This window comes from Delphinapterus leucas, chromosome 11, assembly GCF_059928025.1.
Source record: "Delphinapterus leucas isolate spDelLeu-1000000601 "Yukka" chromosome 11, BTC_Dleu_Yukka2, whole genome shotgun sequence".
Classification (NCBI taxonomy): Eukaryota; Metazoa; Chordata; class Mammalia; order Artiodactyla; family Monodontidae; genus Delphinapterus; species Delphinapterus leucas.
Window position 1 is genome coordinate 95,641,583 of NC_143139.1, and position 27,692 is coordinate 95,669,274.

Sequence of the window (27,692 nt, forward strand, 5' to 3'; positions counted from 1 at the left end):
TTTGATGAAATATGGTAGGTGGTCCAGAAGATGTTAACATCCTTCTGTTTGAAGCCCTCTGGTGCTATTGGTGAAGTTTAAAGGAAATAAGAATACATACAACATTTTAGTCTTAAAAGCAATTCTGGTATAACGTATCCCACCTGATCTTCACAGTCACCCTTTGGAGGAAGCAGGGCAGGTATGATGCGTGCCACAGAGACAAAAGGCTCTCTCCATCTTGGAGCTGGAACAGACTCACACAGGGTCGAAATTCCCCCTTTGACTTTCTGACCCAGCAACGCACCCTTTCCTGGATGCTGCCTCGCAAGAAATCGGCTCTGATCCCAGGCTTTCTTTGGTGGAAGTAAGTTCTGCTTGCCTTAGGAGAAGTAAGGAATCGTTCTGGACCCTTTCTCCAAAGGGCAACAGCTTCCTGACTCAGGCCAGGGAGGGCGTAGGAAAATTCCACTTTTAATTTTGATTCCCAACAGGACCAATTCAAGTTCATACCCGTGGGCAGCGGGGCAGCCACATAGGGGCCAAGACGGCGAATCGCTGTCGAGGAGGCCACTCATCACTCACTCCTCTGCGCTGCGGGGGTGGAGTCAACTCCCTGGACCCTCCCCCTTCCCCATCAGGGCTGTCTCGACCTTGACTCCGCCTGGTCCTCTGACCAAGGCCCCTCACGTGACCAGCCGCTTCAGTCCCTTACGCCATAATCTCCGCCCTCCCCTTCAGAGCCCCACCCAACAGCTTGGCGCAGGCCCCGCCCCTTCCCATCTGTGGGGCGGCAGGAGCGGCCCTGGGGCAGGATGGCAGTGAACCAGAGCCACACCGAGAACCGTCGCGGGGCCCTCATCCCCTTCGGCGAAAGGTGCGTGAAAGGAAGCCTGCGGAGCGGTCAGAGGAGGCAGCAGATGCACGGGGAACTGGCGGCTCGCAAACTCTCAGCGCATCAGACTTTCCCGCCTTTTCCGCGTGCGCAGCGGGCGTGGCTCCGCCCCGACGCTAGGGCGCTTGCTGCCTCACGGGTGTTCGGAATGTGAAGGCGGCAGCGGGGGCCGTTGCACGTGTGAAGGGCGCGTGCTCAGGGAGCGAGGCGCGTGCTGCCTCAGAAGAAAGGTGGAAGTGCAGTGGTGGGAGTGGGGAGTCGCACCGACCCTCCGGGTCGCTTGCGGCTGCTGTTAGTGCGCTACCTTTGTAGAGTGACGGGAACAAGGTGCCAGGCTTCTGGGAGGTAGAAGAGGCATGAGTGTCCTTGGAATCTTTCTGGAAGGATCCCGAACTGTCAGGGGCCTCTCCTCACTCTCAGAACTTCGAAAAGCCCTCTCTCGTCTTCGCCCCAACCAAGGAGATGACTGGTCTTACTTTTTTCTAAAGATCAGGACAGGAAGAAGACGCGTCTAGGAAGAATGACGCTCTCTTGCCTCCCTCCCATGGCGGCCTTGGGGTTTGCACCGATCGCTCTGTGTGGTGCTAGCGGTGACCACCGCTCGCCCCTCTCCTCTCGCCTCTGTCAGGCTCAGCCCGGAGCTGCCCATTTTCACCTCCCCACCTAACACCTCGACTCTGCCCCACTCCCCTCCTTCATCCCCCGCCCCCATTTTTCCAGAGGCCTGCTCCAGCTCTCCGGCACTTCTTAAAGGTGCTCCTCTCTGCTCCGGTTTGCCCTCGTTTTCCTTTGCGCTCGCCTAGCAGTGAGACTCTGAAACCCAGGGCTGTGCTCAGGTGAGGCAGAGCACACCTAGGTCGCTTTGAATGCATCTGTCAGGAAGACCATTTAAGTCAGTACCAAACGCTGATGTCCAGATCTTTTTTCTATGCTTCCTTCCCCAGAATATTTTCTTGACAGATTTATACGCACCGTCAAGGCGGCAGGTTCTCCCTTGCCCCTGAAGGACCGCTGCTGTTTGTTCAGTTTTGTAGTAGGAGATGATTGCCCACCATTCTGACCGCGTGCACACTGGCCTAGAGAACACTGACCTGTGTGCCTGTGGCTCTGTGCCTTGAAGCCACTTCTAATCTGGTGTTCGGGTGTCTTCTCATTCAGGCTACGAGTTTGTCTGTCTGCTTTTCTGTTTGTGTGCTGGAGGCAGGGAATGACGCATGGTTTTAAAAAGTTGTAACATATACTGATTTTATGGTCCTTTGATTACCTTTGTGGGGTCCCTTGCGTGCTCTTGAATGGTTAACCATAGCCGAGCACTGTGCAAGGGCCTTATAGTTATAACTGCTCTATCTGCAATAAGGATCAGTACTAGTTTCCTCATTTCACAGGTGGGAAAACTGAAAGAGAAGTAATTTGCTTAAAATCACATGGCCAGTGCATGTGGGAGAGCTCTGAACTTAGGTACTATGCATTCACTTCTCTACTCTGGCTGCCCAAAGGAAAAGGACTGCTTCTCTTCTTTCTTCTCAGCAAAGAAGTCTCTGTAGGTGCTCTGGCTTCCTGGATAAAAACCACTTTAAAGAAATAGCTTGAGAGGGAGAAGATTGGTTATATTTTGACTTCTCTGGACTATTCACAATACACAGTTGAGAAATTCATCACAGCTTGGCTGTGTTGTGTGGAGATTTTTTTCTGATCCCAGCTGAAAAGTCATAAATGTGTGGGCCAGACTCTACTGGTAAAAAGGGAAGACATTGAGTTTTGTTTTTTTTTAAATCCATATTAAAAAATGTGTGCAGGTAAAACCATGTAGAAAAATTGGGAAAAATTTTAAATTACCCCTAATTCCTACATCCAGTGCTTTTTACATTTTGGTATGTATCCTTCTGTACTTTCCCCTGTGGAAATATACACACCTTCCCCTGTCAGACTGCTTTGTAACTTGTTTTTCTCATTTACCAATGTATTGGGGATGCTTTCCAGTGTCGGTACCTACATCATTATTTTCAATGTCTTGTACTGCAGTATACATACATATTTGCTCCAGCCCGTATCTGGGATAGTCTGATTTTTTTTTTTTTTTAAAAGGAGGATATATTCTTTCTTTTTTTTTTTTTTTGTCTGCATTGGGTCTTCGTTGCTGCGCACAGGCTTTCTCTAGTTGCGGCGAGTGGGGGCTACCCTTCGTTGCAGTGTGCAGGCTTCTCATTGCGGTGGTTTCTCTTATTGCGGAGCATGGGCTCTAGGCATGCGGGCTTCAGTAGTTGTGGCACGCAGGCTCAGTAGTTGTGGCTCGCAGGCTGTAGAATGCAGGTTCAGTAGTTGTGGTGCATGGGCTTGGTTGTTCCACAGCATGTGGGATCTTCTAGACCAGGGCTGGAACCTGTGTCCCCTGCATTGGCAGGCGGATTCTTAACCAGTGCGCCACCAGGGAAGTCCCAGATAGTCTGATTTTAATTTGTCATTGCTATAAACATTGCTGCAGTGAACTTTTTAAAGATGTATCTTTGCCCACCTGTCAGAATCTTTCTTTCAGATATATTCCTGAAAGTGGAATCGTGGGATCAGAGGACACAGACTTTTAAAAAAATTTTTTTAAAAATATTTTTAATATGAAAGATCTTGTCAAAATATTAAAAATATTTTATATTTAATATATTTATACACAGAAATATATTTATTGCAAAATTACCCTACAGAATTATATCAAATTACATTCCTTTTAATACTTTGAGTGCCCAATGCCAACACCCTGTGTTAATCTTTGATAGCTCTGCCAGTCTGATCATGGAATCTGAATACTGATATCTTTTTTTAAAGCTTAATTGCTAGTGAAATTATTTTTGTCTTATGGTTATTGACTATATGTATTTGGTAAATTTTCTTGGTTCATAAATGTTCTCCATTTTTTTGCTAAGTTGTTCATTTTTTAATAAATATATTTATTTATGTATTTATTTATTTATTTTTGGCTGTGTTGGGTCTTTGTTTCTGCTTGTGGGCTTTCTCTGGTTGTGGCAAGCAGGGTCTACTCTTCGTTGCAGTGTTCAGCCTTCTCATTGCGGTGGCTTCTCTTGTTGCAGAGCATGGGCTCTATGTGTGCGGGCTTCAGTAGTCGTGGCACGTGGGCTCAGTAGTTGTGGCCCATGGGCTTAGTTGCTCCACGGCATGTGGGATGTTCTTGGACCAGGGATCGAACTCGTGTCCCCTGCATTGGCAGGCAGATTCTTAACCACTGCGCCACCAGGGAAATCCCAGTTGTTCATTTTTTGTGTGGTAAAAAGCACATAACAAAATTTACCATCTTAGCCACTAAAAACATAAAAATTGTATATATTTAATACAACATCTCCCCATTTCCCCCATCCCATCAGCCCCCAATAACCACTGTTCTACTCTCTGCTTCTGTGAATTTGAATTTTTTTTTTAGATTCCACATGTAGGTGAGATCATATAGTATTAGTCTTTGTCTGGGTTATTTCACTTAGCATAATGTCCTCAAGATTCACCCATGTTGTAACATGTGACAAGATTTCCTTCCTTTTTAAGGCTGAATAATATTCCATTTTACTCATATAACACATTTTGTTTCTCCATTCATTCATTGATAGACTTTTATGTTGCTTCCACCTCTTGGCTGTTATGAATAGTGCTGCTATGAACGTGAGTGTGCAAATATCTCTTTGAGACCCTGCCTTCAATTCTTTTCGATATATACCCAGAAGTGGGGTTGCTGGATTATGGAGTAGTTCTATTTTTAATTTTTGAGGAGACTCCATACTGTTCCATAGTTGTTGCACCATTTTACAATCCCACCAAGAGTGCACAAGAGTTCCAATTTATCGACATCCTAGGCAACACTTTTCTTTTTTCAATAGTAGCCATCCTAATAGGTGTGAGGTGATATCTCATTCATGGTTTTGATTTGCATTCCTTTGATGATTAATAATGTTGAACATCTTTTCATATTTTTTAGCCATTTATATATCATCTTTGGAGAAATGTTTATTTAAGTCCTTTGTCCATTTTTAAATCGGTTTGGTTTTTTTTTGGTGTTGTTGAGTTGTACGAGTTCTTTACATATTCTGGATATTAACCTCTTATGGTTTGCAAATATTTTCCCCCATTCTATAGGTTGACATTTCACTCTGTTGATTGTGTCCTTTGATGCACAAAAGTTTTCAAGTCTGATATAGTCCCATTTGTCTACTTTTGCTTTTGTTGCCTGTGCTTTTGGTGTCATATGCAAGAAATTGTTGCCAAGTCCAGTGTCATGAAAATTTTCACCTATGTTTTCTTCCAGAAGTTTTGTAGTGTTAGAGCTTACGTTTGGTTCTTTAATCCATTTTGAGTCGAATTTTTAAGATGGTGTAAGTTAAAGGTCCAACTTCATTCTTTTGCATGTGGATATCTAGTTTTTCCAACATCATTTGTTGAAGAGACTGTTCTTTCCCCATTGAGTGGTCATAGCACCCTTGTTGGAGATCGTTTTACCATAGAAGTGGTGAGAGTGGGCATCCTTACCTTTTTCCAGATCTTAGAAGAAATGCTTTCATCTCTCACCATTGAGTGTGATGTTAGCTGTAGGTTTTTCATAAATGGCTTTTATTATTTTGGGGTAGTTTCCTATGATTCGTAGTTTGTTGAGTGTGTTTATCATGAAAGAGTGTAAAATTTTGTCAAATGCTTTTTCTGCATCAGTTGAGATGATCATGTGGTTTTTTGTACTTCATTTTGTCACTGTGGTATATTACATTGATTGATTTTCTTAAAAAAAATCTGTTTTTAAAAAAATTTATATTAAGTTTGATCCTTTTCCTAACCTGTCCCTATTCTCTCCACAGCCCCCCACCCTGGCCCCTTGCCTCTGGCAACACCCTACTTCTCTGTTTCTTTGAGTTTGACTTTTTAAAGATTCCACATATAAGTGATTCCATGCAGTATTGTCTTTCTCTGTGTGGCTCTCTCTCTCTCTCTCTCTCTCTCTCTCCCTCTGTCCATATATATCTATCTATCTCACATCTTCTTTATCTGTTCATTCATTAATGGACACTTACATGGTTTCCATATCTTGGCTATTATGAATAATGCTTCAATGAACATGGGAGTACAGATACTTGTTTGCTATCCTATTTTCATTTCCTTTGGATATATACCCAGAAGTGGGATTGCTGGATCATAAGGTAGTTCTATTTTTATTTTATTGATTGACTTTCATATCTTAAACTATCTTTGCATTCCAGGGATAAATCCCAGTTGGTCATGGTGTATAATCCTCTTAATGTGTTGTTATATTCAGTTTACTAGTATTTTTTTTTGAGGATTTTTTACATGAGTATTTTTCTGTTTTTTCTTATTGGAAGTTTTTTGACTACTGATTCAGTCTCTACCTGTTATAGGTCTATTCCAATTTTCTTCCTTTAGTCAATTTCAGTAGTTTTTTCTAGGAATTTACCCATTTTATCTATGTTATCTAATTTGTTGCCATACAATTGTTCATATATTCTCTTATAATCTTATTTTAAATCTCTGTAAGGTCTGTGATAACATCCCCACTTTCTTGCTTTTTTTAAAATGTTATTTATTTATTTTTGGCTGTGTTGGGTCTTTGTTGCTGCACGCAGGCTTTCTCTAGTTGCAGTGAGCGGGGGCTGCTCTCTGTTGAGGTGCACAGCCTTCTCATTGCAGTGGCTTCTCTTGTGGAAGAGCACAGGCTCTAGGCAAGTGGGCTTCAGTAGTGTGGCTTGCAGGCTCAGTAGTTGTGGCACACAGGCTTAGTTGCTCTGCGGCATGTGGGATCTTCCTGGACCAGGGCTTGAACCCATGTCCCCTGCATTGGCAGGTGGATTCTTTTTTTTTTTTTTTTGCGATATGCGGGCCTCTCACTGTTGTGGCCTCTCCCGTTGTGGAGTACAGGCTCCGGACGCGCAGGCCCAGCGGCCATGGCCCATGGGCCCAGCTGCTCTGCGGCATGCGGGATCTTCCCGGACCAGGGCACAAACCCGTGTCCCCTGCATCGGCAGGCGGACTCTCAACCACTGCGCCACCAGGGAAGCCCTGGCAGGTGGATTCTTAACCACTGCGCTACCAGGGAAGCCCAACATCCCCACTTTCATCCACAGTTTTAGTAATTTGAATTTTCTTTTGTCCTTGGTCAGTTTAGCTAAAGATTGGTACATTTTGTTGATCTTCACAGTGAAATAACTTTGGTTTCATTGATTCTATTTTTCTATTCTTTATTTCATTTATCTGCATTGTAATCTTTATTATTTCCTCCCTACTGCTAGCTTTGGGTTTCATTTGCTTTTGTTTTTCTAGTTCCCTTAGGTGGAAAGTTAGATTATTAATTTGAAATCTCTCTTTTAAAAAATGTAGGCATTAAAAGCTATAAATTTCACTCTTAAGCACTGCTTTTGCTGCATCTAAATAATTTTGGTATGTATGCTTTTGCTTTCATTTAGATCGAAGTATTTTCTAATTTCACTTATGATTTCTTCTTTGACCCATTGGTTGTTTAAGAATGTGATGTTTAGGGCTTCCCTGGTGGCTCAGTGGTTGAGAGTCCGCCTGCCGATGCAGGGGACGCGGATTCGTGCCCTGGTCCGGGAAGATCCCACATGCCACGGAGCGGCTGGGCCCGTGAGCCATGGCTACTGAGCCTGCGCGTCCGGAGCCTGTGCTCCGCAACGGGAGAGGCCACAACAGTGAGAGGCCCGCATACTGCAAAAAAAAAAAAAAGAAGAATGTGATGTTTAATTTCCATATATTTGTTACTTTGTCAGATATCCTTCAGTTATTGTTTTCTAATTTCATTCCATTGTAGTCGTAAAAGATATTTTGTATGATTGCAGTCTTCATAAATTTCGTGAGATTTGTTTTGTGGCCCAACATATGGTCTATCCTAGAGACTGTTCCATGTGCACTTGAGAAGAATGTGTATTCTACCTTTGTGGGGGGAGTGTCCTTATATGTTAGGTCTTGTTGAATTTTGTTAGATGTATCCATGCTTATCATTGTTGTATCTTTTTGATGATTAACCCTTTTATTATTATAGAAGATTCCTCTTTGTCTTGTAATAATTTGTTTTCACACACACTGTATTTTATTTTTACAAGAGATAAATAAGTCTATGTTTTTCTGATATTAGTATAGCCACTTCAGCTCTCTTTTGGTTACTGTTTCATGGAGTATCTTTTTCCATCCTTTTACTTTCGACCTATTTGTGTCTTTAGATCTCAAGTGAGTTTTTGTAGACAGTCTATAGCAGTAATATGTTTTAAAAAAATATATTCTACCATTCTCTGCCTTTTAATTGGAGACTTTAATCCATTTAATTTAATGTAATTATTGATAAGGAAGAATTTAACTTCTGCTCTTTTGCTATTTGTTTTCTATATTTCTTATATCATTTTTGTTCCTCAATTCCTCCATGAGTGCTTTTTTGTGTTTAACAGATATTTCTTAGTGTACCATCTTTATCTCTCTTCATTTCCTTTGCTGCATGTATTTTAGTTATCTTCTTTGTGGTTGCCCCACAGATTATGTTTAACATCTTAATTTATAACAATCTAGTTCAAATTAATACCAACTTAGTTTTAATTATATGCAAAAACTTTACTCCTACATAGCTCTGCCCTCTTATATTGTGATTGTCACAAATTACATCTTTATACATTGTGTGCTCATCATTATATATTTATAATTATTGTTTTATGCAATTGTGTTTTAAATCATATAGGATGAAATGAAATGAACAAACCCAAAATTCATTAATATTGATTTTTAATTTACCTATGTAATTATCTTTCCCAGTGTTCTTTATTTCTTTGTGTTGATTTCATTTACTGTCCAGTGTCTTTTTATTTCAGGCAGAAGGACTTCCTTTAACATTTCTTATAGTTCAGATCTAGTAGTGATAAACTCTGTCAGTTTTTGTTCACTTGGTAATGTTTTAATTTTTCCTTAATTTTTGAAGGATAGTTTGGCCAGATTTAGAATTCTTGGTTGACAATTTTTTTTTCCTTTTAGCACTTTGAATATTTCATCCCATTACCTCCATATTTTCTGGTGAGAAGTTAGCTGTTTGTCTTACTGAGGATTCCTTGTGCATGATAATTTTCTTCTCTTGCTGCTTTCAAGATTCTCTGTATTTGGCTTTCAACAGTTTGATTGCAATGTGTCTCAGTGTGGATCTCTTTGAGTTTATCCTACTTGGAGTTTGTTGAGCTTGGATGTGTAGATTCATGTATTTCATTAAATTTCGGAAAATTGTGGACATCATTTGTTCAAAAATTCTTTATTCCCCCTTTTTTCCTCTCCTCTCCTTCTGCCAGTCGCATAATACATATGTTGATATGTTTGATTGTGTTCCACAGGTCTGTTAGACTCTGTTCCTTTTTCTTCATTCTTTTTTCTTTCTGTTACTCAGGTAGTAACTATTCATCTCAATTGACCCATCTTCAAGTTCACTGATTCTTCTGCCTGCTGAAATATGCCATTAAGTCCCCCACTACTGAACTTTTTATATCAGTTATTATAGTCTTCAACTCCAGAATTTCTGTTTGGTTCCTTTTTATAATTTCTATCTTTTTATTTTTGTATTTTCTACACGATGAGACATTGTTTTCATCCTTTTCCTTAAGTTATTAAGTCATTGTTTCTTTTAACTTTTTGAATATATTTTAAATAGTTTATTTAGAGTCTTTGTCTAGTGAATCTAATTTCTTGGCTTCCTAAGGGGCAGTTTCAATTAATTTTTTAAAATAAATTTATTTATTTATTTATTTATGGCTGCTTTGGGTCTTCATTGCTGCGTGCCGGCTTTCTCTAGTTGAGTTGAGCAGGGGCTACTCTTCGTTGCAGTGTGCAGGCTTCTCATTGTAGTGGCTTCTCTTTTTGCGGAGCATGGGCTCTAGGCACATGGGCTTCAGTAGTTGTGGCTCACGGGCTTCAGTAGTTGTGGCTCGTGGGCTCTAGAGTGCCTGCTCAGTAGTTGTGGCGCACGGGCTTAGTTGCTCTGTGGCATGTGGGATCTTCCCGGACCAGGGCTTGAACCCACGTCCGCTGCATTGGCAGGCAGATTCTTAACCACTGCACCACTAGGGAAGTCCCATACTTTCTTGTTTCTTTGCATGCCTCATGTTTTTCTTTTGTTGAAAACTGGACATTTTTAAAAATTATAATGTGGCAACTCTGGAAATCAGACTCTCCCTCTTCCACAGGGTGTTGTTGCATGTTGTAGTTATTGTTTAATGATTTTTCTGAACTAATTTTTTTTTTTTTTTTGCGGTATGCGGGCCTCTCACTGTTGTGGCCTCTCCCGTTGCGGAGCACAGGCTCCGGATGCGCAGGCTCAGCGGCCATAGCTCACAGGCCCAGCTGCTCCGCGGCATGTGGGATCTTCCCGGACTGGGGCACGAACCCATGTCCCCTGCATCAGCAGGCGGACTCTCAACCACTGCGCCACCAGGGAAGCCCCGTGAACTAATGTTGTAAAGTCTATATTCTTTGTTATGTGTGGCTAATGACATGTGTGGCCTCTTTTATGTTAATTTAGAGGCTAGCTAGTGATTTGACAGTTTACTTGTATGTTTGGAACAACAACAACAAAATCCCAGCCTTTGCAGATGGCGTGTGTGTGTGTGTGTGTGTGTGTGTGTGTTGGAGCCTGTCTTTATCACTCAGCTAGGCAGTTTAAAACTCTGTCTTAGCTTTCACTGCCTGCTTGAGCAGAGCCTCACTGTCAACCAGAGGTAACAGTTTTGGGGCCTTCTCAGGTTCTTCTGAGCATGAACTCAGCCCTGAAAATGTATGTGTGGTGCTTTCTAGATTCCCATGAACATGTCAGAGGTTTTCAAAGCCTTTATTCCTCAAAGTATCTCATTTCCCAGTCTTTCCTTCCTCACTTTTCAGTTTTCTTATTGTTAGCCCAAAATGTCATTCTTTGCCCCAGATAGCAGCTCTAACACATTTGCCTTGAAATGTTTTTGACAAATGTGCCCTAGGTAGCTGCCTAAGTCCTAAGAGAGTTCTGAGGTAGGCACATGCCCTTAGAGCTAGTCCTCCAGGAAGCCACTGGACAGGTCAAAACAGACAACCACAATAAGGTCTGTTCTCCTCCCCCCAGGAGTGGGCACCTATACTGAGAATATGGGTGGTTGTTGTCAAGGCTGTTGCCAAACTGGGGAGTGGAGGATAGTACTAGGGTAAGTTAAAGTGCACAAAACTCCCTTATTGACATTCAACTATTTTTTTCTTGATTAAACATTCCCCTGGTTGCTATAAACTTTTGATTAGATTCTAGAGCTCTAGGCTGACATTTAGAGTTCCTTATTCCACCATTTTTGCTGACATCCTATTTTTTCATAGTCTCTTAAAAAGCCCTTTTTATCCATACACCACCATCCTAGTTCCAGTTCTTATTACCTCATATCGGAACATTTTTAGGAACTCTTAAATGGATCCCTCTGACATACCACCACTTCCTTGATCATGTGACTTCCCTGCTGAGACAGCTGCAAGTCACAGTTCTGCCTTGCCTATTGAATGATGTCTCCAAGCTCTAGTCCCAGCATGATTCCAGCTTTATCTCACTATTCCTCCCAGTCTCGCTTCCATGCTGTTTTGATGACTCCACACAGGTAGGCTGCTCCCAAGTACGCAGTTTTCTTTCCACTGCATACCTCCATTAATGCTGTTTGCTCCCCATCAGGATTTTCCCCTACCCTCACTTCTGCCTACTGAAACACTATTCATCTCTTAAGAATTGGCTCAATGGGACTTCCCTGGTGGTCCAGTGGTTAAGACTCTGCACTCCCAATGCAGGGGATCCCTGGTTGGGAAGGTAAGATCCTGCATGCTGCACGGCATGGCCTAAAAAAAAAAAGAATCAGCTCAAATGTCAACCTTTCTGTAAAGTCATTCCTAATTACTTCAACCAAGAGCTAATCTCTCCTTCCACCAAACTGCCATGATATTTTTGTTCCATTTATGTGATGTATGTCATATATTTCTTGCATTATTACCTATATTCATGTTTTCATTCACTCATTCTTTCAATATTTAGTAGCACCCACTTATATATTTATAATTTATATATATAAATTGCTAAGAAAGGGAAAAAACTCAGTAGGATTCTATGAGTAAGAATAGGATGAGCCCAAGTTTTTCAGGTTAGGAGTGCAGGGAGAACATGACAGACAGAGGGAACATGTCAGAGGGTTCGGGAGCACTCTGCGTGTGCCTAACATTCTTTACCAGAGTCCAAGAAACATTTCCGTTAACAGAGTGCTTTATACCAACTGCACAAGAAGTAGGAGAATTAATGAATATACATTAAGAATAGAATTAGGTTTGATAAGAAAGAAGAACCCAGTGGGACTTCCCTGGTGGTCCAGTGGTAAAGAATCCACCTTCCAATGAAGTTGAAGGGGGGTTCGATCCCTGGTTGGGGAACTAAGATCCCACATGCTGTGGGGCAACTAAATCCATGAGCCTCAACTAGAGAGCCCTCGTGCCGCAGTGAAGAGCCTGTGAGCCACAATGAAAGATAACGAGTGCCACAGCTAAGACCCAACGCAGCCAAAAATAATTAATTAATTAATTAATTAATAAAAGAGTGGGGGAACTAATTTTTTTTTAAAAAGAACCCAATGATAAAGAAGACGAATAAGTGTGAATTGTCAGAATAAGATCATTTGAATTCCTATCTATTTTAATAAAATAGTAGTAGCGTAGCAGCAGCAAGTAACTTTTATTAAAATCTCCCTCCAGGCTAGAAACTATGCTACTAGCTCTGTTTGTATAATTTTATATAGATTCTAAATTGTGTGCTGTCTGCCCTGTCTTTTCTGCAGTGTCTTGAAGCAGAGTCAGGATGTGGACCTCTCCTTCCTACAGCAACCAGTGGGATATGATCTCTTTAATGGTACAAAAAGAGGAACATTGTTTCTCACTTCATACCGGGTAATTTCTGCTTCTACTTTGATCTGATTAACTCTACATTTTTCCTTAAAATGGAGAGAGGTTAAACATTGACTTTCAAAGTATTTTAAACCGTTTCTCCTTTGAGATTTTCCATGTTGAAGTGTGATGGAAGAAAATTGGTCATGCTTCTCAATTAGGCCAGAATGCCAAAGCAGCCTTAACTTCAGAATTGCTCTTATATGTCTCAATCCATGGATAAACTGCATTCCTTTTCCAAAGTTTCTTTTCTCTCTTAGGTGATCTTCGTGACTTCACACTTAGTCAGTGACCCCATGCTTTCTTTTATGATGCCATTTGGTCTGATGAGTAATTGCACCATTCAACAACCAATCTTTGCCCCCAACTACATTAAAGGAACCATTCAGGCAGCTCCGGATGGTAAGTGTCCCCCCTCAGAAGTGTATTTTTTCTCAAAAGCTTCCAGAAGGTTTAAGATTCAGACTTGGCCCCTGCTTCATTGGGTAGTGCTTCTCTTAGTGTTTGTGGCAGTCCTTCTGTTACAGCATGCCAGCCTCTTAGTGAGTGTGTGCCATTTCTTCCACCAGGTGGCTGGGAAGGACAGGCTATTTTTAAATTATCCTTCAGAAAAGGAGGTGCCATTGAATTTGCCCAGCTGCTGATGAAAGCTGCCTCTGCTGGTGAGCGATGCTTATAAAATTATCAAGCGCTTTGGGGTTTGGGGGCCTGTGTAATTGAAGTGAGACTGTTAGCTAGTGAAGACTTCTGGCCTCTGTGGTCAGGCGGTTGATGTTTGCACATGTATTCAGCGGGCATTTCCTGAGCCTACTGACTATGTGCCAAGTAACATACTACGTGCTAGGAACACAAGATTTAGTCCCTCCCTGTCCTGAAGGAGTTTGCAGTCTAATGGGAGCTTACCGTCAGACACCTGAACAGCTAATTATACCTGATAGTCTTTTGTCCATTTAAGTGCCGGTCTCATGTATCACTGAGTAGTCTTGTTTTCGGTAGCGTGGCCTTGGCTCTTCTTCCTCTGGCATGGCTTTTTGTCTTCTCTCCTTTCTGACTTTGCCTTTGCTTCTCTTAGGTTTAATTCCCATCTTCCATGGGACTAAAGCATGGGAAGAGGTACCATCAAGCCCTGCAGCACTGATCTAATGGATGTACCAGAGGATACAAATAATCTTTTTATGTTATATTTTAATTCAATCTAGCCTCACTTTATATCCCTTATTCTCTCACCTTTTGTACTCCAATCCAACTGGGTTTCTTTGTGCCTTGCTCTCCCATCTCTGAGCCTTCATGCTATTTGCTCTGTCTGGAATGCTCTTCCCCTTTCTCCCTTGCCTTCTCCACCCCCAACTCCAGTCTAGTTGAGACAAACACAGTCCAGTAGAGATAGACATATGCAAATATATTATCCTATCTTATGGCATGTGCTGTAATAGAGGCATGGGCAAAGTTCTGGGGACACACAGACGAATGTAGTGAATTTTCTACCTTAGAAGACTGACTGGATCATGATGCTATAGACCATAGTCAAGTGTATAAGAGATAGTCTAGGGAATTCCCTGGCGGTCCAGTGGTTAGGACTCGATGCTTTCAGTGGTTGGGGATTGGCCCGGGTTCCATCCCTAGTCAGGGAGCTAAGATCCCGCTAGCCACGTGGCCAAAAAAAAAAAAAATTATTATAAGCGGTAGTCTAAATTGGAGAGGAATTGAGTTCAACTTTAGACATAGTAATTAATACTAGCTAACATTTATTGAATGCTTATCATATACTAGGCAGTGTTCCAAGGCCTTTACATGTGTTAATTTATTTAATCCTCACAAAAACTTATGATGTAGGTTCTATCATTATCCCCAATGTATAGCTAGGGAAACTGAGTCAGTGATGGTTATATAATTTCTCAAGGCTATGCAGTTAGCAAGTGGTGGAGCTGGAATTTGAACCTTAAACATACTCTCTCTCTTTAAACTTTTCATTTTGAAAAAAAATAAGATCTATAGAAAGTTTTAAGAATATTACAATGAACTCACATGGCCTTTCATCTAGATTAACCCATTATTAACATTTTCCCACATTTGCTTTTTTAAAAATAATAAATTTATTTATTTATTTATTTTTGGCTGCGTTGGGTCTTCGATGCTGCGCGCGGGCTTTCTCTAGTTGCGGTGAGTGGGGGCTACTCTTCGTTGCGGTGCGCAGGCTTCTCATTGCGGTGGCTTCTCTTGTTGCAGAACACGGGCTCTAGGCATGCGGGCTCAGTTGTGGCGCGTGGGCTTAGTTGCTCCGCGGCATGTGGGATCTTCCCAGACCAGGGCTCGAACCCATGTCCCCTGCGTTGGTAGGCGGATTCTTAACCACTGCGCCAGCAGAGAAGTCCCCACGTTTGCTTTATGTTATTCTTTTTTTTTTTTCCTGCTTTTGTTTGAACTATTTGGGAGTAAGTCACAAAGATCATTTCCTTCATTTCTAAATATTTGAGTGTGTACCTCCTAAGAACAAGGGCATTCTCTCATCTAACCTCAGTGTGCTCATTAAATCAGAAAATTTAACATTGAAACAATACTATTGATTATTCAAATTCAAATGATTGACCATTACTATTCCTAATTCTAATAGCATTTTTTTTTCCAATCCAGGATCTAATCCCAGATCACATATTGAATTCAGTTGTCCTATTTCTTTGGTCTCCTTTAGTCTGCACTCAGCCTTTCTTTTTGTCTTTCATGACCCTGACATTTTAAAAAGAATACAGCCTTATTGTTTCGTAGAATATCCCTTAATTTGTGTTTGTCTGTTTCCTCATGATTATATTCAGGTCATGTATTTTGGCAGGAATACTGTATAAAAGATGTTGTGTCCTTTTGAGCCTACACTCTTAACCCCTGCACCATATTAAGTGTGAGGTACACAAGCTGCTAGAGGCAGTAGACATGCAGCTTGGAGCTCCAAAGATGCACTGTATCAAGACACTGATTTGGAAATCCTCAGCACATCGGTCATCTCTGAAGCCATGTGAATGATGGGCTCATTCAGTGAATTAAGGATGGTATGCCAAGGGTCCTCAACATTTAAAGGATAGGTAGGGAGGGGTGACCTTCAGTGGAGATTGAGAAGGGGCTGATTGAGAGGTGAGAGAAGAATCAAGTGAGTTCATTATCCTGGAAGTCAAGGGAGGAGAAAGGTTCAAGCATTACTGGGTAGTCATCTGTCAGCTGCTGGAGAGATGTTTGGTAAAATGAAGACTGAAAAATGTGCATTGCAGGAGGAAATTTGAGGTTTTTGGCATAATTATCAAGAGATTTCAGTGAACTGCTGGAGAAGAGGGGTGATGAAGAACCATGTTAGAGAAAATTGAGGAGTAAGAAAATTTGTTGCAGTTACTGTTAAAAATACAGTGCAAATATATAAAGGCCAAGGAGTTCACAAGCTGTACCCAACTGGCAGCTCTTCATGGTCCAGAGGGCAGACAGCATCTGGAAGCCTGACATTGGATAACAGAGTGTCCTACAGACAGAGGGAGTGTAGCTATGAAGAATCCGGGTCAGGGGACACTTGGAAATCCAGTTCCCCTTTGCTACAGATGTCTGGGGAACTCGGGACAATTGCATTCTCAGTCTTGAATTCACTCTTATTTTTGGCCTCACAGTACTGAGGGGGCTTATTTTTAGGATTATGAGATAAGGGTCAGGCAACTTCAGGGGATTCTCTTTGTGCTCTCATTAAGTTCTGCTTCTTGGCCTGCAAAGGAAGGTCAGTGTCTCAGCCATTGCGCAGCCACTTGGAAAGGATTTAGGCAACTTATATGAACTTGGCCCAATGTCTGAAACTGCTCTGGGTCTGATTATGTCATGGTTTAGGTATGGAAGCCTATGCCTACTCCCCTGGCAAGAGTCAGGTCTTGTGAATGGGCTTCCTTGAGGCCTTTGGAATTAATTAAACACCCATCATGCATCATGAGCTGATTATATGACCAGGAAAGATTCCTTTCCCCTCAGCAGAGTTGCTTTGTCAGGGCTCTTCGATTTAAGTTTTTAACAAACATGTGTTGAGTACCTATTGTGTGCCAAACACTAGGAGCGACAATTGGGAACACAACAGTGAACGAGACATAAGTACATAGTCCCTGCTTTTGTTAAACTTATGGTCTAGTGAGAGTCATATAAGAAATAAGCAAACATGTAAGTGAATAAAATAATGACTTATTCTGAAAGGGGATACTAATAGAATATTGAAAGGGAGGGTAACAGGGAAGGATGACAACTTTAGATTCAGAGTGAATTAGTTAAGATAATGCTAGCTATTGAAACAGATAAACCCCAAATTATCAATGGCTTAAAATAATGGATATTACTGCTTATATAAAGGCCAATCAGCAGGGGTGAAAGGGGGCTCTGTTCCACATAGCCCTTCAGGGACCCAGGGTAATAGAGTCTCTGCCATTGTTAACACATGGCTTCCAAGACCTCTTTGGGTAGTGAGCAGAGAGGGGAAGAGAGTAAAGATCTCACCTGGGAAGTTTTCATGGGTCAGGCCTGGAAGCGGTGTACATTACTTCTGGTCATATGCCATAGGCCAGAAATTAGTGTGGCAGGCTGACAATGGCTCCCAAAGATATAATCTGTGTCTTAATCCTCAGAATCTGTGAATGTTACCTTGTTTGTAAAAAAAAAAAAAAAAAAAAAAAAAGCCTTCTCAGGTATAATTAAGGATCTTGAGATGAGGGGATTACTCTGGATTATTCAACTGGACCCCAAATACCATCAAAAGTGTCCTTTTAAGAGAGAGGCAGAGGGAGACAAACAGAAGTGCTTTCTTTAGTACTGCCATTACATTGGCCTTTAATGGACTTGCCAACTTGATAGAATTCTCACTTGGAAATTTTTTCTGAATACCTATCATGGTAGGTGTTATGCTAGGCCTTCAATAAGCACAGGCAAATATACACAATCACTGCCTTCAAGAAGCATACAGTTGAGGACAAGGGCAATGTATATTTTTAATCTTGTATCCTGGGGACATTGTTGGACACACATGTAAGGTGATGGTCAATACTCTGTTAATTATTTGGTTGCTAGCTGCTGTACATCCGACTTAAAAGAATTAAAGAGTCCCTATTTTGCCAAACTTGTCTTCTCAGCTGCCAGAGGAATTCCACTTAGAAGTGTAAATTACTGGTTCGGCACTTCAGGACTCTATATAATTACTGCACCAGGGGGCATGATGTGCACCCAACAGACGCCTTGTCCAGGTAAGATATGGCATGGAGGTTCTTCCTGGGAGGTGGAAAGGTATGCCAGGGGCTCAAAGATCTATTCACTGCTACCTTGCCTCCAATTCTGCTGCAGAAGAAGCAGCAGAGGTTTGGGGGGCTGGAAAATGGTTGAGTCCATGACTTCATTTCCAGACTAAAACTCAGTGGCAAGTCAGTAAATGACCAGGCTTCCACTTCAGGTTTACTTTTAACTATAATGTACAAATATGGAGCATAGCTGGGCAACTCCCATCAGTGGGAACAGCCACTTCCTGCTTACAGCCTGAGCAGAAACATGTGCTCTTGCCAACTTCCCCCTTCCCCTTTCACACAAGCATAGCCATCATGCTTGTGCCATGCCCTTCAACCTCACTGAGGACTCCAGTCCTCGGCTTTATGCCCTGTACACTTTCCTTTAACCGTCGTGCCTGTCCATAGCTGCTGAGTCATGTTCCCAGGAGACATAGATCAGTGATTCTCAACTACGGTCCACAGTCTGTTGGTGGACCACAAAAAGTCTCCTAACAGGTTACCAACAGACCCCCAAATGCAGGCTGCCTCTTGGGTTCTTCTTGGAGCATGACGTACATGTCCATCGGCTTATTTAGTTTTGTATACAGCTGAAGGATAGTTATCTATAGTCTTAATAGTTACCTTAGTTTTTAAGGGTTACTAAAATCTAATATTCAAGATCTAAAAGTAAGTGTTGCTAAAGTTTTATAAAAGTGTTTTTGAGTTGAAATTCACATAACGTACAATTAACCATTTTTAAATATACAATTCAGTGGTATTTAGCGTATTCACAATGTTGTACAACCGTCAGCTCTCTCTAGTTTCAAAAGTTTTTCAGGACTTCCCTGGCAGTCCAGTGGTTAAGACCACGCTTCCACTGCAGGGGACGCAGGTTTGCTCCCTGGCCGGGGAACTAAGATCCCGCATGCTGCGTGGCGAGGCCAAAAAAAACAAAATAAAACTTTTTCATCACTCCATAAGAATACTCCATACCCACTAAGTAATCATTCCCCATTGTCCCCTCCCCACATCTCTTGGTTTCCTCTAATCTGCTTTGCCTATTCTGTGTATATCACATAAAAGGAGTCAAGCAACATGTGACCTTTGTGTTTGGCTTATCTCACTTAGCATAATATTTTCAAGGTTCATCCAAGCTGTAGCATTATCAGTACTTTATTCATTTTTTGTAACTGACTAATATTCCATTGCATGTATCATAGTTTGTTATCCATTCATCCACTGATGAACATTTGACTTGTTTCCACCTGTTGGTTATTATGAATAATAGCTCCTACAAACATTTGTATATAGGTTTCCAGGTGGACATAAGTTTTCATTTCTCTTGGGTATATACCTACATTTGGAATTATTGGGTCATATGGTAATTTAATGTTTAACTTTTTTGAGGAACCACCAAACTATTTTCCACAGCAACTGCACTGTTTTGTATTCTCACCAGCAATGTACAAGTTCCTATTTCTCCACATCCTTGCCAATGCTTGTTACTTAACTTTTTTTTGCTTGTTGTTTATATTAAAGCCATCCTAGTGATTGTGAGGAGATATCTCATTATAATTTTAATTTGCATTTCCTTGATGATAAATGATATTGAACATCTTTTCATGTGCTTCTTGGCCATTTGCATATCTTCTTTGGAGATATATCTATTCTAGTCCTTGCCCATTTTTAACTTGGGTAGTTTGTCTTTTCATTGTTTGAGTTGTAAGAGTTCTTTATATATTCTGGATATCCTTATCAGATATGGGACTTGCAAATATGTTGCCCATTCTGTAGGTCATCTTTTACATCTTGAGAATATCCTTTGATGCACAAAAGTTTTAATTTTTGATGAATTTATCTATTTTTTTCTCTTGTTACTTGTGCTTTTGGTATCAAATTAAGAATCCATTGCCAAGTCCAATGTCATGAAGATCTACCCCTATGTTTTCATCTAAGAGTTTTATAATTTTGGCTCTTATATTTCAGTTATTGATTTGTTACGAGTTATTTTTTTTTAATTTTAAAGAATATTTATTTATTTGGCTGCACTGGGTCTTAGTTGTGGCACATGGGATCTTTGTTGCTGCATGCAAGATCTTCATTGCGGCATGCAAGATCTTTTAGTTGCGGCATGCAGGATCTAGTTCCCTGACCAGAGATCGAACCCGGGCCCCCTGCATTGGGAGCATGGAGTCTTAACCACTGGACCACCAGGGAAGTCTCTATGAGTTAATTTTTGTATATGGAGTAAGGTTAGGGTCCAGCTCTGTTCTTTTGCATGTGCTTATCCCGTTGTCCAGGAATCATTTGTTGAAGACACTATTCTTTCCCCACTGGGTGGTCTTGGCACCCTTGTTGAAAATCAATTGGTAATAGATGTTTAGGTTTATTTCTGGACTCTCAGTTCTATTCCCATTGGTATATGAGTCTATCCTATGCCAGTACCACATTGTTTTGATTACTGTAACTTTGTAGTAAGTTTCAAAATAGGGAAGTGTGAGTCCTCCTATTTTGTATTTCTTTTTCAATATTGTTTTGGCCATCCATGGTCCCTTATAGCTCCATATGAATTTGAGAATCAACTTTTACATTTCTGCAAAAAGACCATTAGAATTTTGATAGGGATTGCATTTAATTTGTAGATCAGTTATGGGGGAATTGCTATCTTAATTTAATATTGTCTTCTAACCCATGAACATAGGAACTCTTTTTATTTATGTAGGTCTTCTTTAATTTATCTCAGTAATGTTTTGTAGTTTTCAATGCACAAGTCTTTTTAAAAATATATTTATTTATTTGGTTGCGCTGGGTGTTAGTTGCAGCATGCAGGATCCTCAGTTGTGGCATGCGAACTCTTAGTTGCGGTATGCATGTGGGATCTAGTTCCCTGACCAGGGATCGAAGCTGGGCCTCCTGCATTGGGAGCGTGGAGTCTTCTCAATGCACCACCAGAGAAGTCCCAAAGCACAAGTCTTTTACCTCCTTGGTTACATTTATTCCTAGGTATTTTATTCTTTTGGATGCTATCGTAAATGTAATTGTTTTCTTAATTTCCTTTTTGGATTGTTTATTGCTATAATTATGGTTTTTTAATTAAACTTTTTATTTTGAGATAATTGTAGATTCCCATACGTTTTTGGAAATAATACTGAGATATTCTTTATACCTTTTACCTAGTTTCTCCCACTGGTAACATTTTGCAGAACTATAGTATAATATCACAACCAGGGTATTGACATGGATACAATAAAAATGCAGAACATTTACATTACCACAAGGATCACTTCTGTTTGTCTTTTTATAGCTACACCTACTTCCCTTCCTCCCCCTCCTCTTTAACGCACGGCAACCACTAATCTGTTCTCCATTTCTATAATTTTGACATTTCAAGATTGTTATATAAATGGAATCATGTAGTATGTAAGCTTTTGGGATAGACTTTTTTCACTCAGCATTATTCCTCAAGATTCACCCAGGTTCTTGCATGTATCAATAATTTGTTCCTTCTTTTTGTTGAGTAATAGTTCATGGTATAGATGTACAACAGTTTGTTTAACCATTCAGCAGCTCAAGTATATCTGGGTTGGTTGCAGGTTTTGGTACAGGTTTTTGTGAGAACATAAGTTTTCATTTCTTGCCCATTAGGATGGCTGCTATCAAAAAATAAAAAACAGTAAACAACAAATGTTGGCAAGTATGTGGAGAAATTGGAATGCTTATGTACTGTTGGTGGGAATATAAAATGGGACAGCCACTGTGAAAAATAGTATGGAGGTTCCTAAAAACATTTTTAATGACCCAGCAATTCCACTTCTGGGTATATACCAAAAGAATAGAAAGCAGGGTCTAAGAGACATTTGTATACCATGTTCATGGAAGCATTATTCACAATAGGTAATAAAATGAGTTAGGAAATGTTCCCTCATCTTCAATTTTTTGGAAAAGTTTGAGAAGGATTGGTATTAGTTCTTTATGTGTTTAGTAGAATTCAGCAGTGAAACAATCAGGTCCAGGTGTTTTCTTTGTTGGGAGATTTTTTAAATTATTGATTCAGTCTCCTTACTAGGTCTCTACAGGTTTTCTATTCCTTCATGATTTAGTGTTATTGGTTTTAGGCTTCTAGGAATTTATCCATTTCTTCTGGGCTATCCAATTTGCTAACATACAGTTGTTCATAGTAGCGTATTATAACCCTTCTTATCTCTGTAGAATCAGTAGTAATGTACCCACTTCCATTTCTAATTTTAATAATTTGAATCTTCTCTTTTTTTCTTGGTCAGTCTAGCTAAAGGTTTCTCAATTTTGTTGATCTTTTCAAAGAACCAGCTTTTGGCTGCACTGATTTTCTCTATTGTTTTTCTATTCTCTTTTTCATTTATCTATGTTCTAATTGTTATTATTTCCTTCCTTCTGCTAGCTTTGGATTTAGTTTGTTCTTCTTTTCTTAGTTCTTTAAGTTTTTAGGTTAGGTTGTTGACTTAGGATCTTTTTTGTTTTTTACTGTGTTTTTAGCTATAAATTTCCCCCTTAGCGTTGCTTTTGCTGCATCCTTTGAGCTTTGGTATATGGTGTTTTTTGTTTGTTTGTTTTAAATATTTATTTATTATGTGGGGTGGTGGTGGGATGAATTGGGAGATTGGGATTGACATATATACACAAATATGTATAAAATAGATAACTAATAAGAACCTGCTGTATAAAATATAAATTAGGGGCTTCCCTGGTGGTGCAGTGGTTGAGAGTCCGCCTGCCGATGCAGGGGATGCGGGTTTGTGCCCCGGTCCGGGAAGATCCCACATGCCACAGAGCAGCTGGGCCTGTGAGCCATGGCCGCTGGGCCTGCGCGTCCGGAGCCTGTGCTCCGCAATAGGAGAGGCACAACAGTGAGAGGCCCACGTACTGCAAAAAATAAAAATAAAAAAAAATAATAATAATTAAAAACAAAAAAAAGCTCAAAAAATTTATTTATTTATTTGGCTTCAGCAGGTCTTGGTTGTGGCATGTGGGATCTTTTAGTTGTGGCATGCAAACTCTTAGTTGTGGCATGTGGGATCTAATTCCCTGACCAGGGATCAAACCCGGGTCCCCTGCATTGGGAGCACCGAGTCTTAGCCACTGGACCACCAGGGAAGTCCCGGTATGTTGTGTTTTCATTTTCATTCATCTCTAAGTATTTTATAACCTCCCTTGTGAGTTCTTCTTTGATCCATTTGTGGTTTAAGAGTGCGGTGTTTAATTTCCACAAATTTATAATTTTTCCAGTTTTACTTCTGTTGTTGATTTGTAAATTCATCCCTTTGTGGTCAGAGAAGCTACTTTGTATGACATCTATCTTTTAAAATCTATCCAGACTTACTTTGTTGCCTAATATATGTTCTATTCTGAAAAATGTACCATGTATACTTGAAAGGAATGTGTATTCTATTGTTGTTGGGTAGAGTGTCATATATTTGTCTGTTAGATCCAGTTGGTTTGTTGTATTTTTTATGTCCTCTATTTCCTTATTTATCTTCTGTCTGGTTGTTCTAGCCATCATTGTGAGTGAAGGATATTGAAGTCTACAACTATTATTGTAGTACTGTCTATTTCTTCCTTCAATTCTGTCAGTTTTTGCTTCATATATGTGATGGTCTGTCATTAGGTGTGTAAATGTTTATAATTGTTATATCCTTTTGCTGTACTGAACATTTTATTAATATGTAATTTCCTTCTTTATCTCGTAATCTTTTTGATGTAAAGTCTATTTAGTCAGATATTAGTATAGCCACTTTTGCTCTCTTTTGGTTACTATTTACGTGGAATATCTTTTTCCAACCTTTTACTTTCAATTTATTTATGTCTTTGTATCTAGAATAAGTCTCTTATACACACAGCATGCAGTTGAATCATGAGTTTTTATTCATTCTACCAATCTCTGTCTTTTGATTGGGGAATTTAATCCACTTACATTTAAAGTAATTACTGATGATGGGGGCCTTACTTCTGTCATTTCACTATTTGGTTTCTATATGCGTTATAGCTTTTTTGACCCTCATTTCCTGCATTACTGTCTTCTTTTGTGTTTAGTTGATTTTGACTCCTGATCTCTCTGACTTCCCTTCTATGCCCCCAGGACCCACGTGGCCTGGATGGGGTGGGTACCGGTCTGGGAGCTCAGCAGGCTCCCCGGCCTGAGTGGGCCAGGCAATCACCCTCCACTCCTCTCCTGCTCTTCCCAGAGAGTCCCTCCCACATGCTTCTCCTGATCTCCCCAACCTCAGGGGCGCTGATCCTGTCTGGCCTCCACTTCTCCTCCCCCCTCAGTCCCCCTATGACCAACTGGTTCACTTTGGGGTTCCTCCTGTCTCCTTGGGCATCAGAGTCCCCCACCAGAGGCTGGCAGGTGCCCTAGTTGTGGGGAGACACTAACTCCATGTCTTCCCACATGGCCATCTTGACTCCCACTACTCTCATTTCCTTTTGTTTATATTTCATAGCTGTTCTGTGTGTTTGTGTGTGTGTGTGTGTGTGTGTGTGTGTGTGTGTGTGTGGCTACCATGGGGGTTACATCTAGCATCCTAAAGTTATAACACTAATTTGAATTTTTACTGTCTTAACTTCAGTAACATACAAATACTCTGTACCTTTACAGCCCTTCTGTCTTCACCCCTTTCAGTTGATGTCACAAAATTCATCTTTATACATTGTGCCCCCCAAAACATAACCTAATAATTCTTTTAAATGCATTAGTCTCTTTAGTTATGTAGAAAACAAAAATGGAATTACAAACCATTGTTATAATAATATTAGCTTTTATAATTGCTCAATGATTTACCTTTATTGAAATCTTTATTTCTTCATATGGTTTCAGATTACTGTCTAGTGTCCTTTCATTTCACCTTGTAGGACTCCCTTAAGCATTTCTTGCAGGGCAAGTCTAGTAGTAATGAACTCCCTCAGCTTTTGTTTATCTGGAAACATCTTAATTTCTTTCTCACTCTCACAGGAGTTTGGCCAGATATAGGATTCTTGTTGGACAGTTTATTTCTAGCCTCCAACGTTTCTGGTGAGAAATCTGCTGACTTTCTTATTGAGGATCTCTTGTATGTGATTATTCACTTCTCTCTTGCTGCTGTCAAGATTCTCTCTTTATCTTTGGCTTTTGAAAGTTTGACTATAGTGTGTCTCAGTGTGGATCTCTTTGAGTTCATCTTACTTGGAGTTTATTGAGCTTCTTTGATGTTTATATTCATGTCTTTCATCAGATTTGGGAAGTCTTCAGCCATTATTTCTTCAAATATTTTCTCTACATCTTTCTCTCTCTCTTCTTTTTCTGGAACTTCCACAATGTGTATGCTGGTCTGCTTGGTAGTGTCCCACTGGTCCCTTGGGCTCTGATCACTTTTCTTCAGTCTTTTTCTTTCTGTTCCTCAGTATCAACAATTTTTATTGTCCTGTAGTCATGTTTACCGATTCTTTCTTTTGCCTATTCAAATCTGAATGTAAATTCCTCTAGTGAATTTTTCATTTCAGTTATTGTACTTTTCAACTCCAGAATTTTTTGTTTGTTTCTTTTCTTGTTAGGTTTTCTATCTCTTTATTGATATTTCTATTTCGTTCATGTATAATTTTCTTGACTTTCTCCACATTTTCCTTTAGTTCTTTGAGCATCTTTAAGACAGTTCTTTTAATGTGTTTTCTACATAGCTTAAACATAAATATGGATTATGGAAAAGTAACTTGACAGTTGCCCATTCACACTGATACAGTTAAATCACTTAGGGAATGTAGCCAAGGAAATAAATAAAACTCATGTTTATTATAATATTAATTGGAAATTTGGAAGCAACATGCTCTCCAACAACCAGGGAGCACTTATCATAAGTAGCACTTATCAGCATGATAAAATATAGTCCAGCTTTTAATTTATGAAATACATTAATAATATAAAGAACTTTCTCATAATGTCAAGTAAAAAGAGCCAGATTTTTTAAAAATTGTATGGTTGTTATAATCATGATCGTATAAAAAAGATTAACAGAGATCCTACCAATAAATGCACCAAAATATTAAGTTTTTGATTATGGAATTATTCATGACTTTTAAAATTTTATCTCTTCTCTATTTCTCAAATACATATTCCTCATTGAGCATTTATTACTTTTTTATCATCAAAACAAACTTTATTAAGTGTGTATCTGGGTACAACTATAAGTAATGTAGAAATATAACTATAGGGTTGTTTTCATGTTGATTTGAATTCTTCCACAACAAGAAATGATAAAGCCTTCAGCTGGTGATGGCTGAAGAGTATGGCTTCTGCATTGTTCTGCCTGAATTCTCTTCCTGTGTCAGTTTGCTTCAGTATTATTTTTTTTTTTTTTTAAATTTTAATTATTTATTTATTTTTGCCTACATTGGGTCTTCATTGCCACGCAAGGGCTTTTCTCTAGTTGCAGCGAGCAGGGACTACTCTTCGTGCAGTGCAGGGGCTTCTCATTGCGGTGGCTTCTCTTGTTGCAGGGCACAGGCCCTAGGCGCATGGGCTTCAGTAGTTGTGGCATGTGGGCTCAGTAGTTGTGGCTCACAGGCTCTAGAGCACAGGCTCAGTAGTTGTGGCGCACGGGCTTAGTTGCTCCGTGGCATGTGGGATCTTCCCAGACCAGGGCTTGAACCCGTGTCCCCTGCATTAGCAGGCGGATTCTTTTGTTTTTGTTTTTGTTTTTTTTTTCGGTACACGGGCCTCTCACTGTTGTGGCCTCTCCCATCGCGGAGCACAGGCTCCAGACGCACAGGCTCAGAGGCCATGGCTTATGGGCCCAGCCGCTCTGCGGCACGTAGGATCTTCCCGTACCAGGGCACGAACCCATGTCCCCTGCATCGGCAGGCGGCCTCTCAACCGCTGCGCCACCAGGGAAGCCCGCAGGTGGATTCTTAACCACTGCGCCACCAGGGAAGCCCCAGTATTATTTTTTATCTTCTACCTCCTTCTTACTTATTCCTTGTCTACTCTAAAAAATGACTAACTGATATTTTTCCTTCTCAGCATACCCAGTTGTGGTCTACAGACCCCCACCACCAGGATACAGAGCCCCACCAGCAGGATATGGAGCATCACCTGCAGGATATGGAGCTCCGCTTGGGGGATATGGAGCCCCTCCTGGGGAATACGTAGCCCCACCTGTGGGATACGAAGCCCCGCGTGGGGGATATGGAGCCCCACCTGTGGGATATGGAACCCCACCAGTGCCATATGAAGCCCTGCCTGCAGGGTATGGAGCCCCACCTGCTGGAAATGAAGCCCCACCTCCAGCATATGAAGCTCCACCTGCTGGAAATAGAGCTGCCTCTCACAAATCTGTGGCAGCCCAGCCGGAGGCTTCTCTTCCATCTACCTCATCTTCTCAGGCTCATTTACCACCTTCTAAGAAGTAAACATTGAAGACTCACCAAGCAAAGGGCACCCTAAAACTGAAGTCACAATAATAAGGATGACTCAGTTATGTGGTTAAAGGCCTGTCTCAGATAGCTGTCACACCCTTTGGAAAGGCAACCTTAGAGGGAAGACCTTCTTCCCTTACTTCCATGCCTAGATTTTAGAGGCAGAGTCAACTCTTGATTAG

At 40.7% G+C, this 27,692-nt stretch overlaps 1 protein-coding gene across 1 annotated transcript; it reads left to right on the top strand.

The window, feature by feature from the left end:
• The first annotated feature begins 794 nt into the window (after nucleotides 1-794).
• On the top strand, nucleotides 795-27,511 carry WBP2NL (WBP2 N-terminal like). Its single transcript, XM_022597007.3, has 6 exons — nucleotides 795-856; nucleotides 12,727-12,835; nucleotides 13,093-13,234; nucleotides 13,402-13,494; nucleotides 17,965-18,075; nucleotides 27,116-27,511. Exons 1-6 carry the CDS (start codon nucleotides 795-797, stop codon nucleotides 27,502-27,504), a joined length of 906 nt encoding a protein of 301 aa, XP_022452715.2. The 3' UTR covers nucleotides 27,505-27,511.
• Nucleotides 27,512-27,692: the final 181 nt, after the last annotated feature.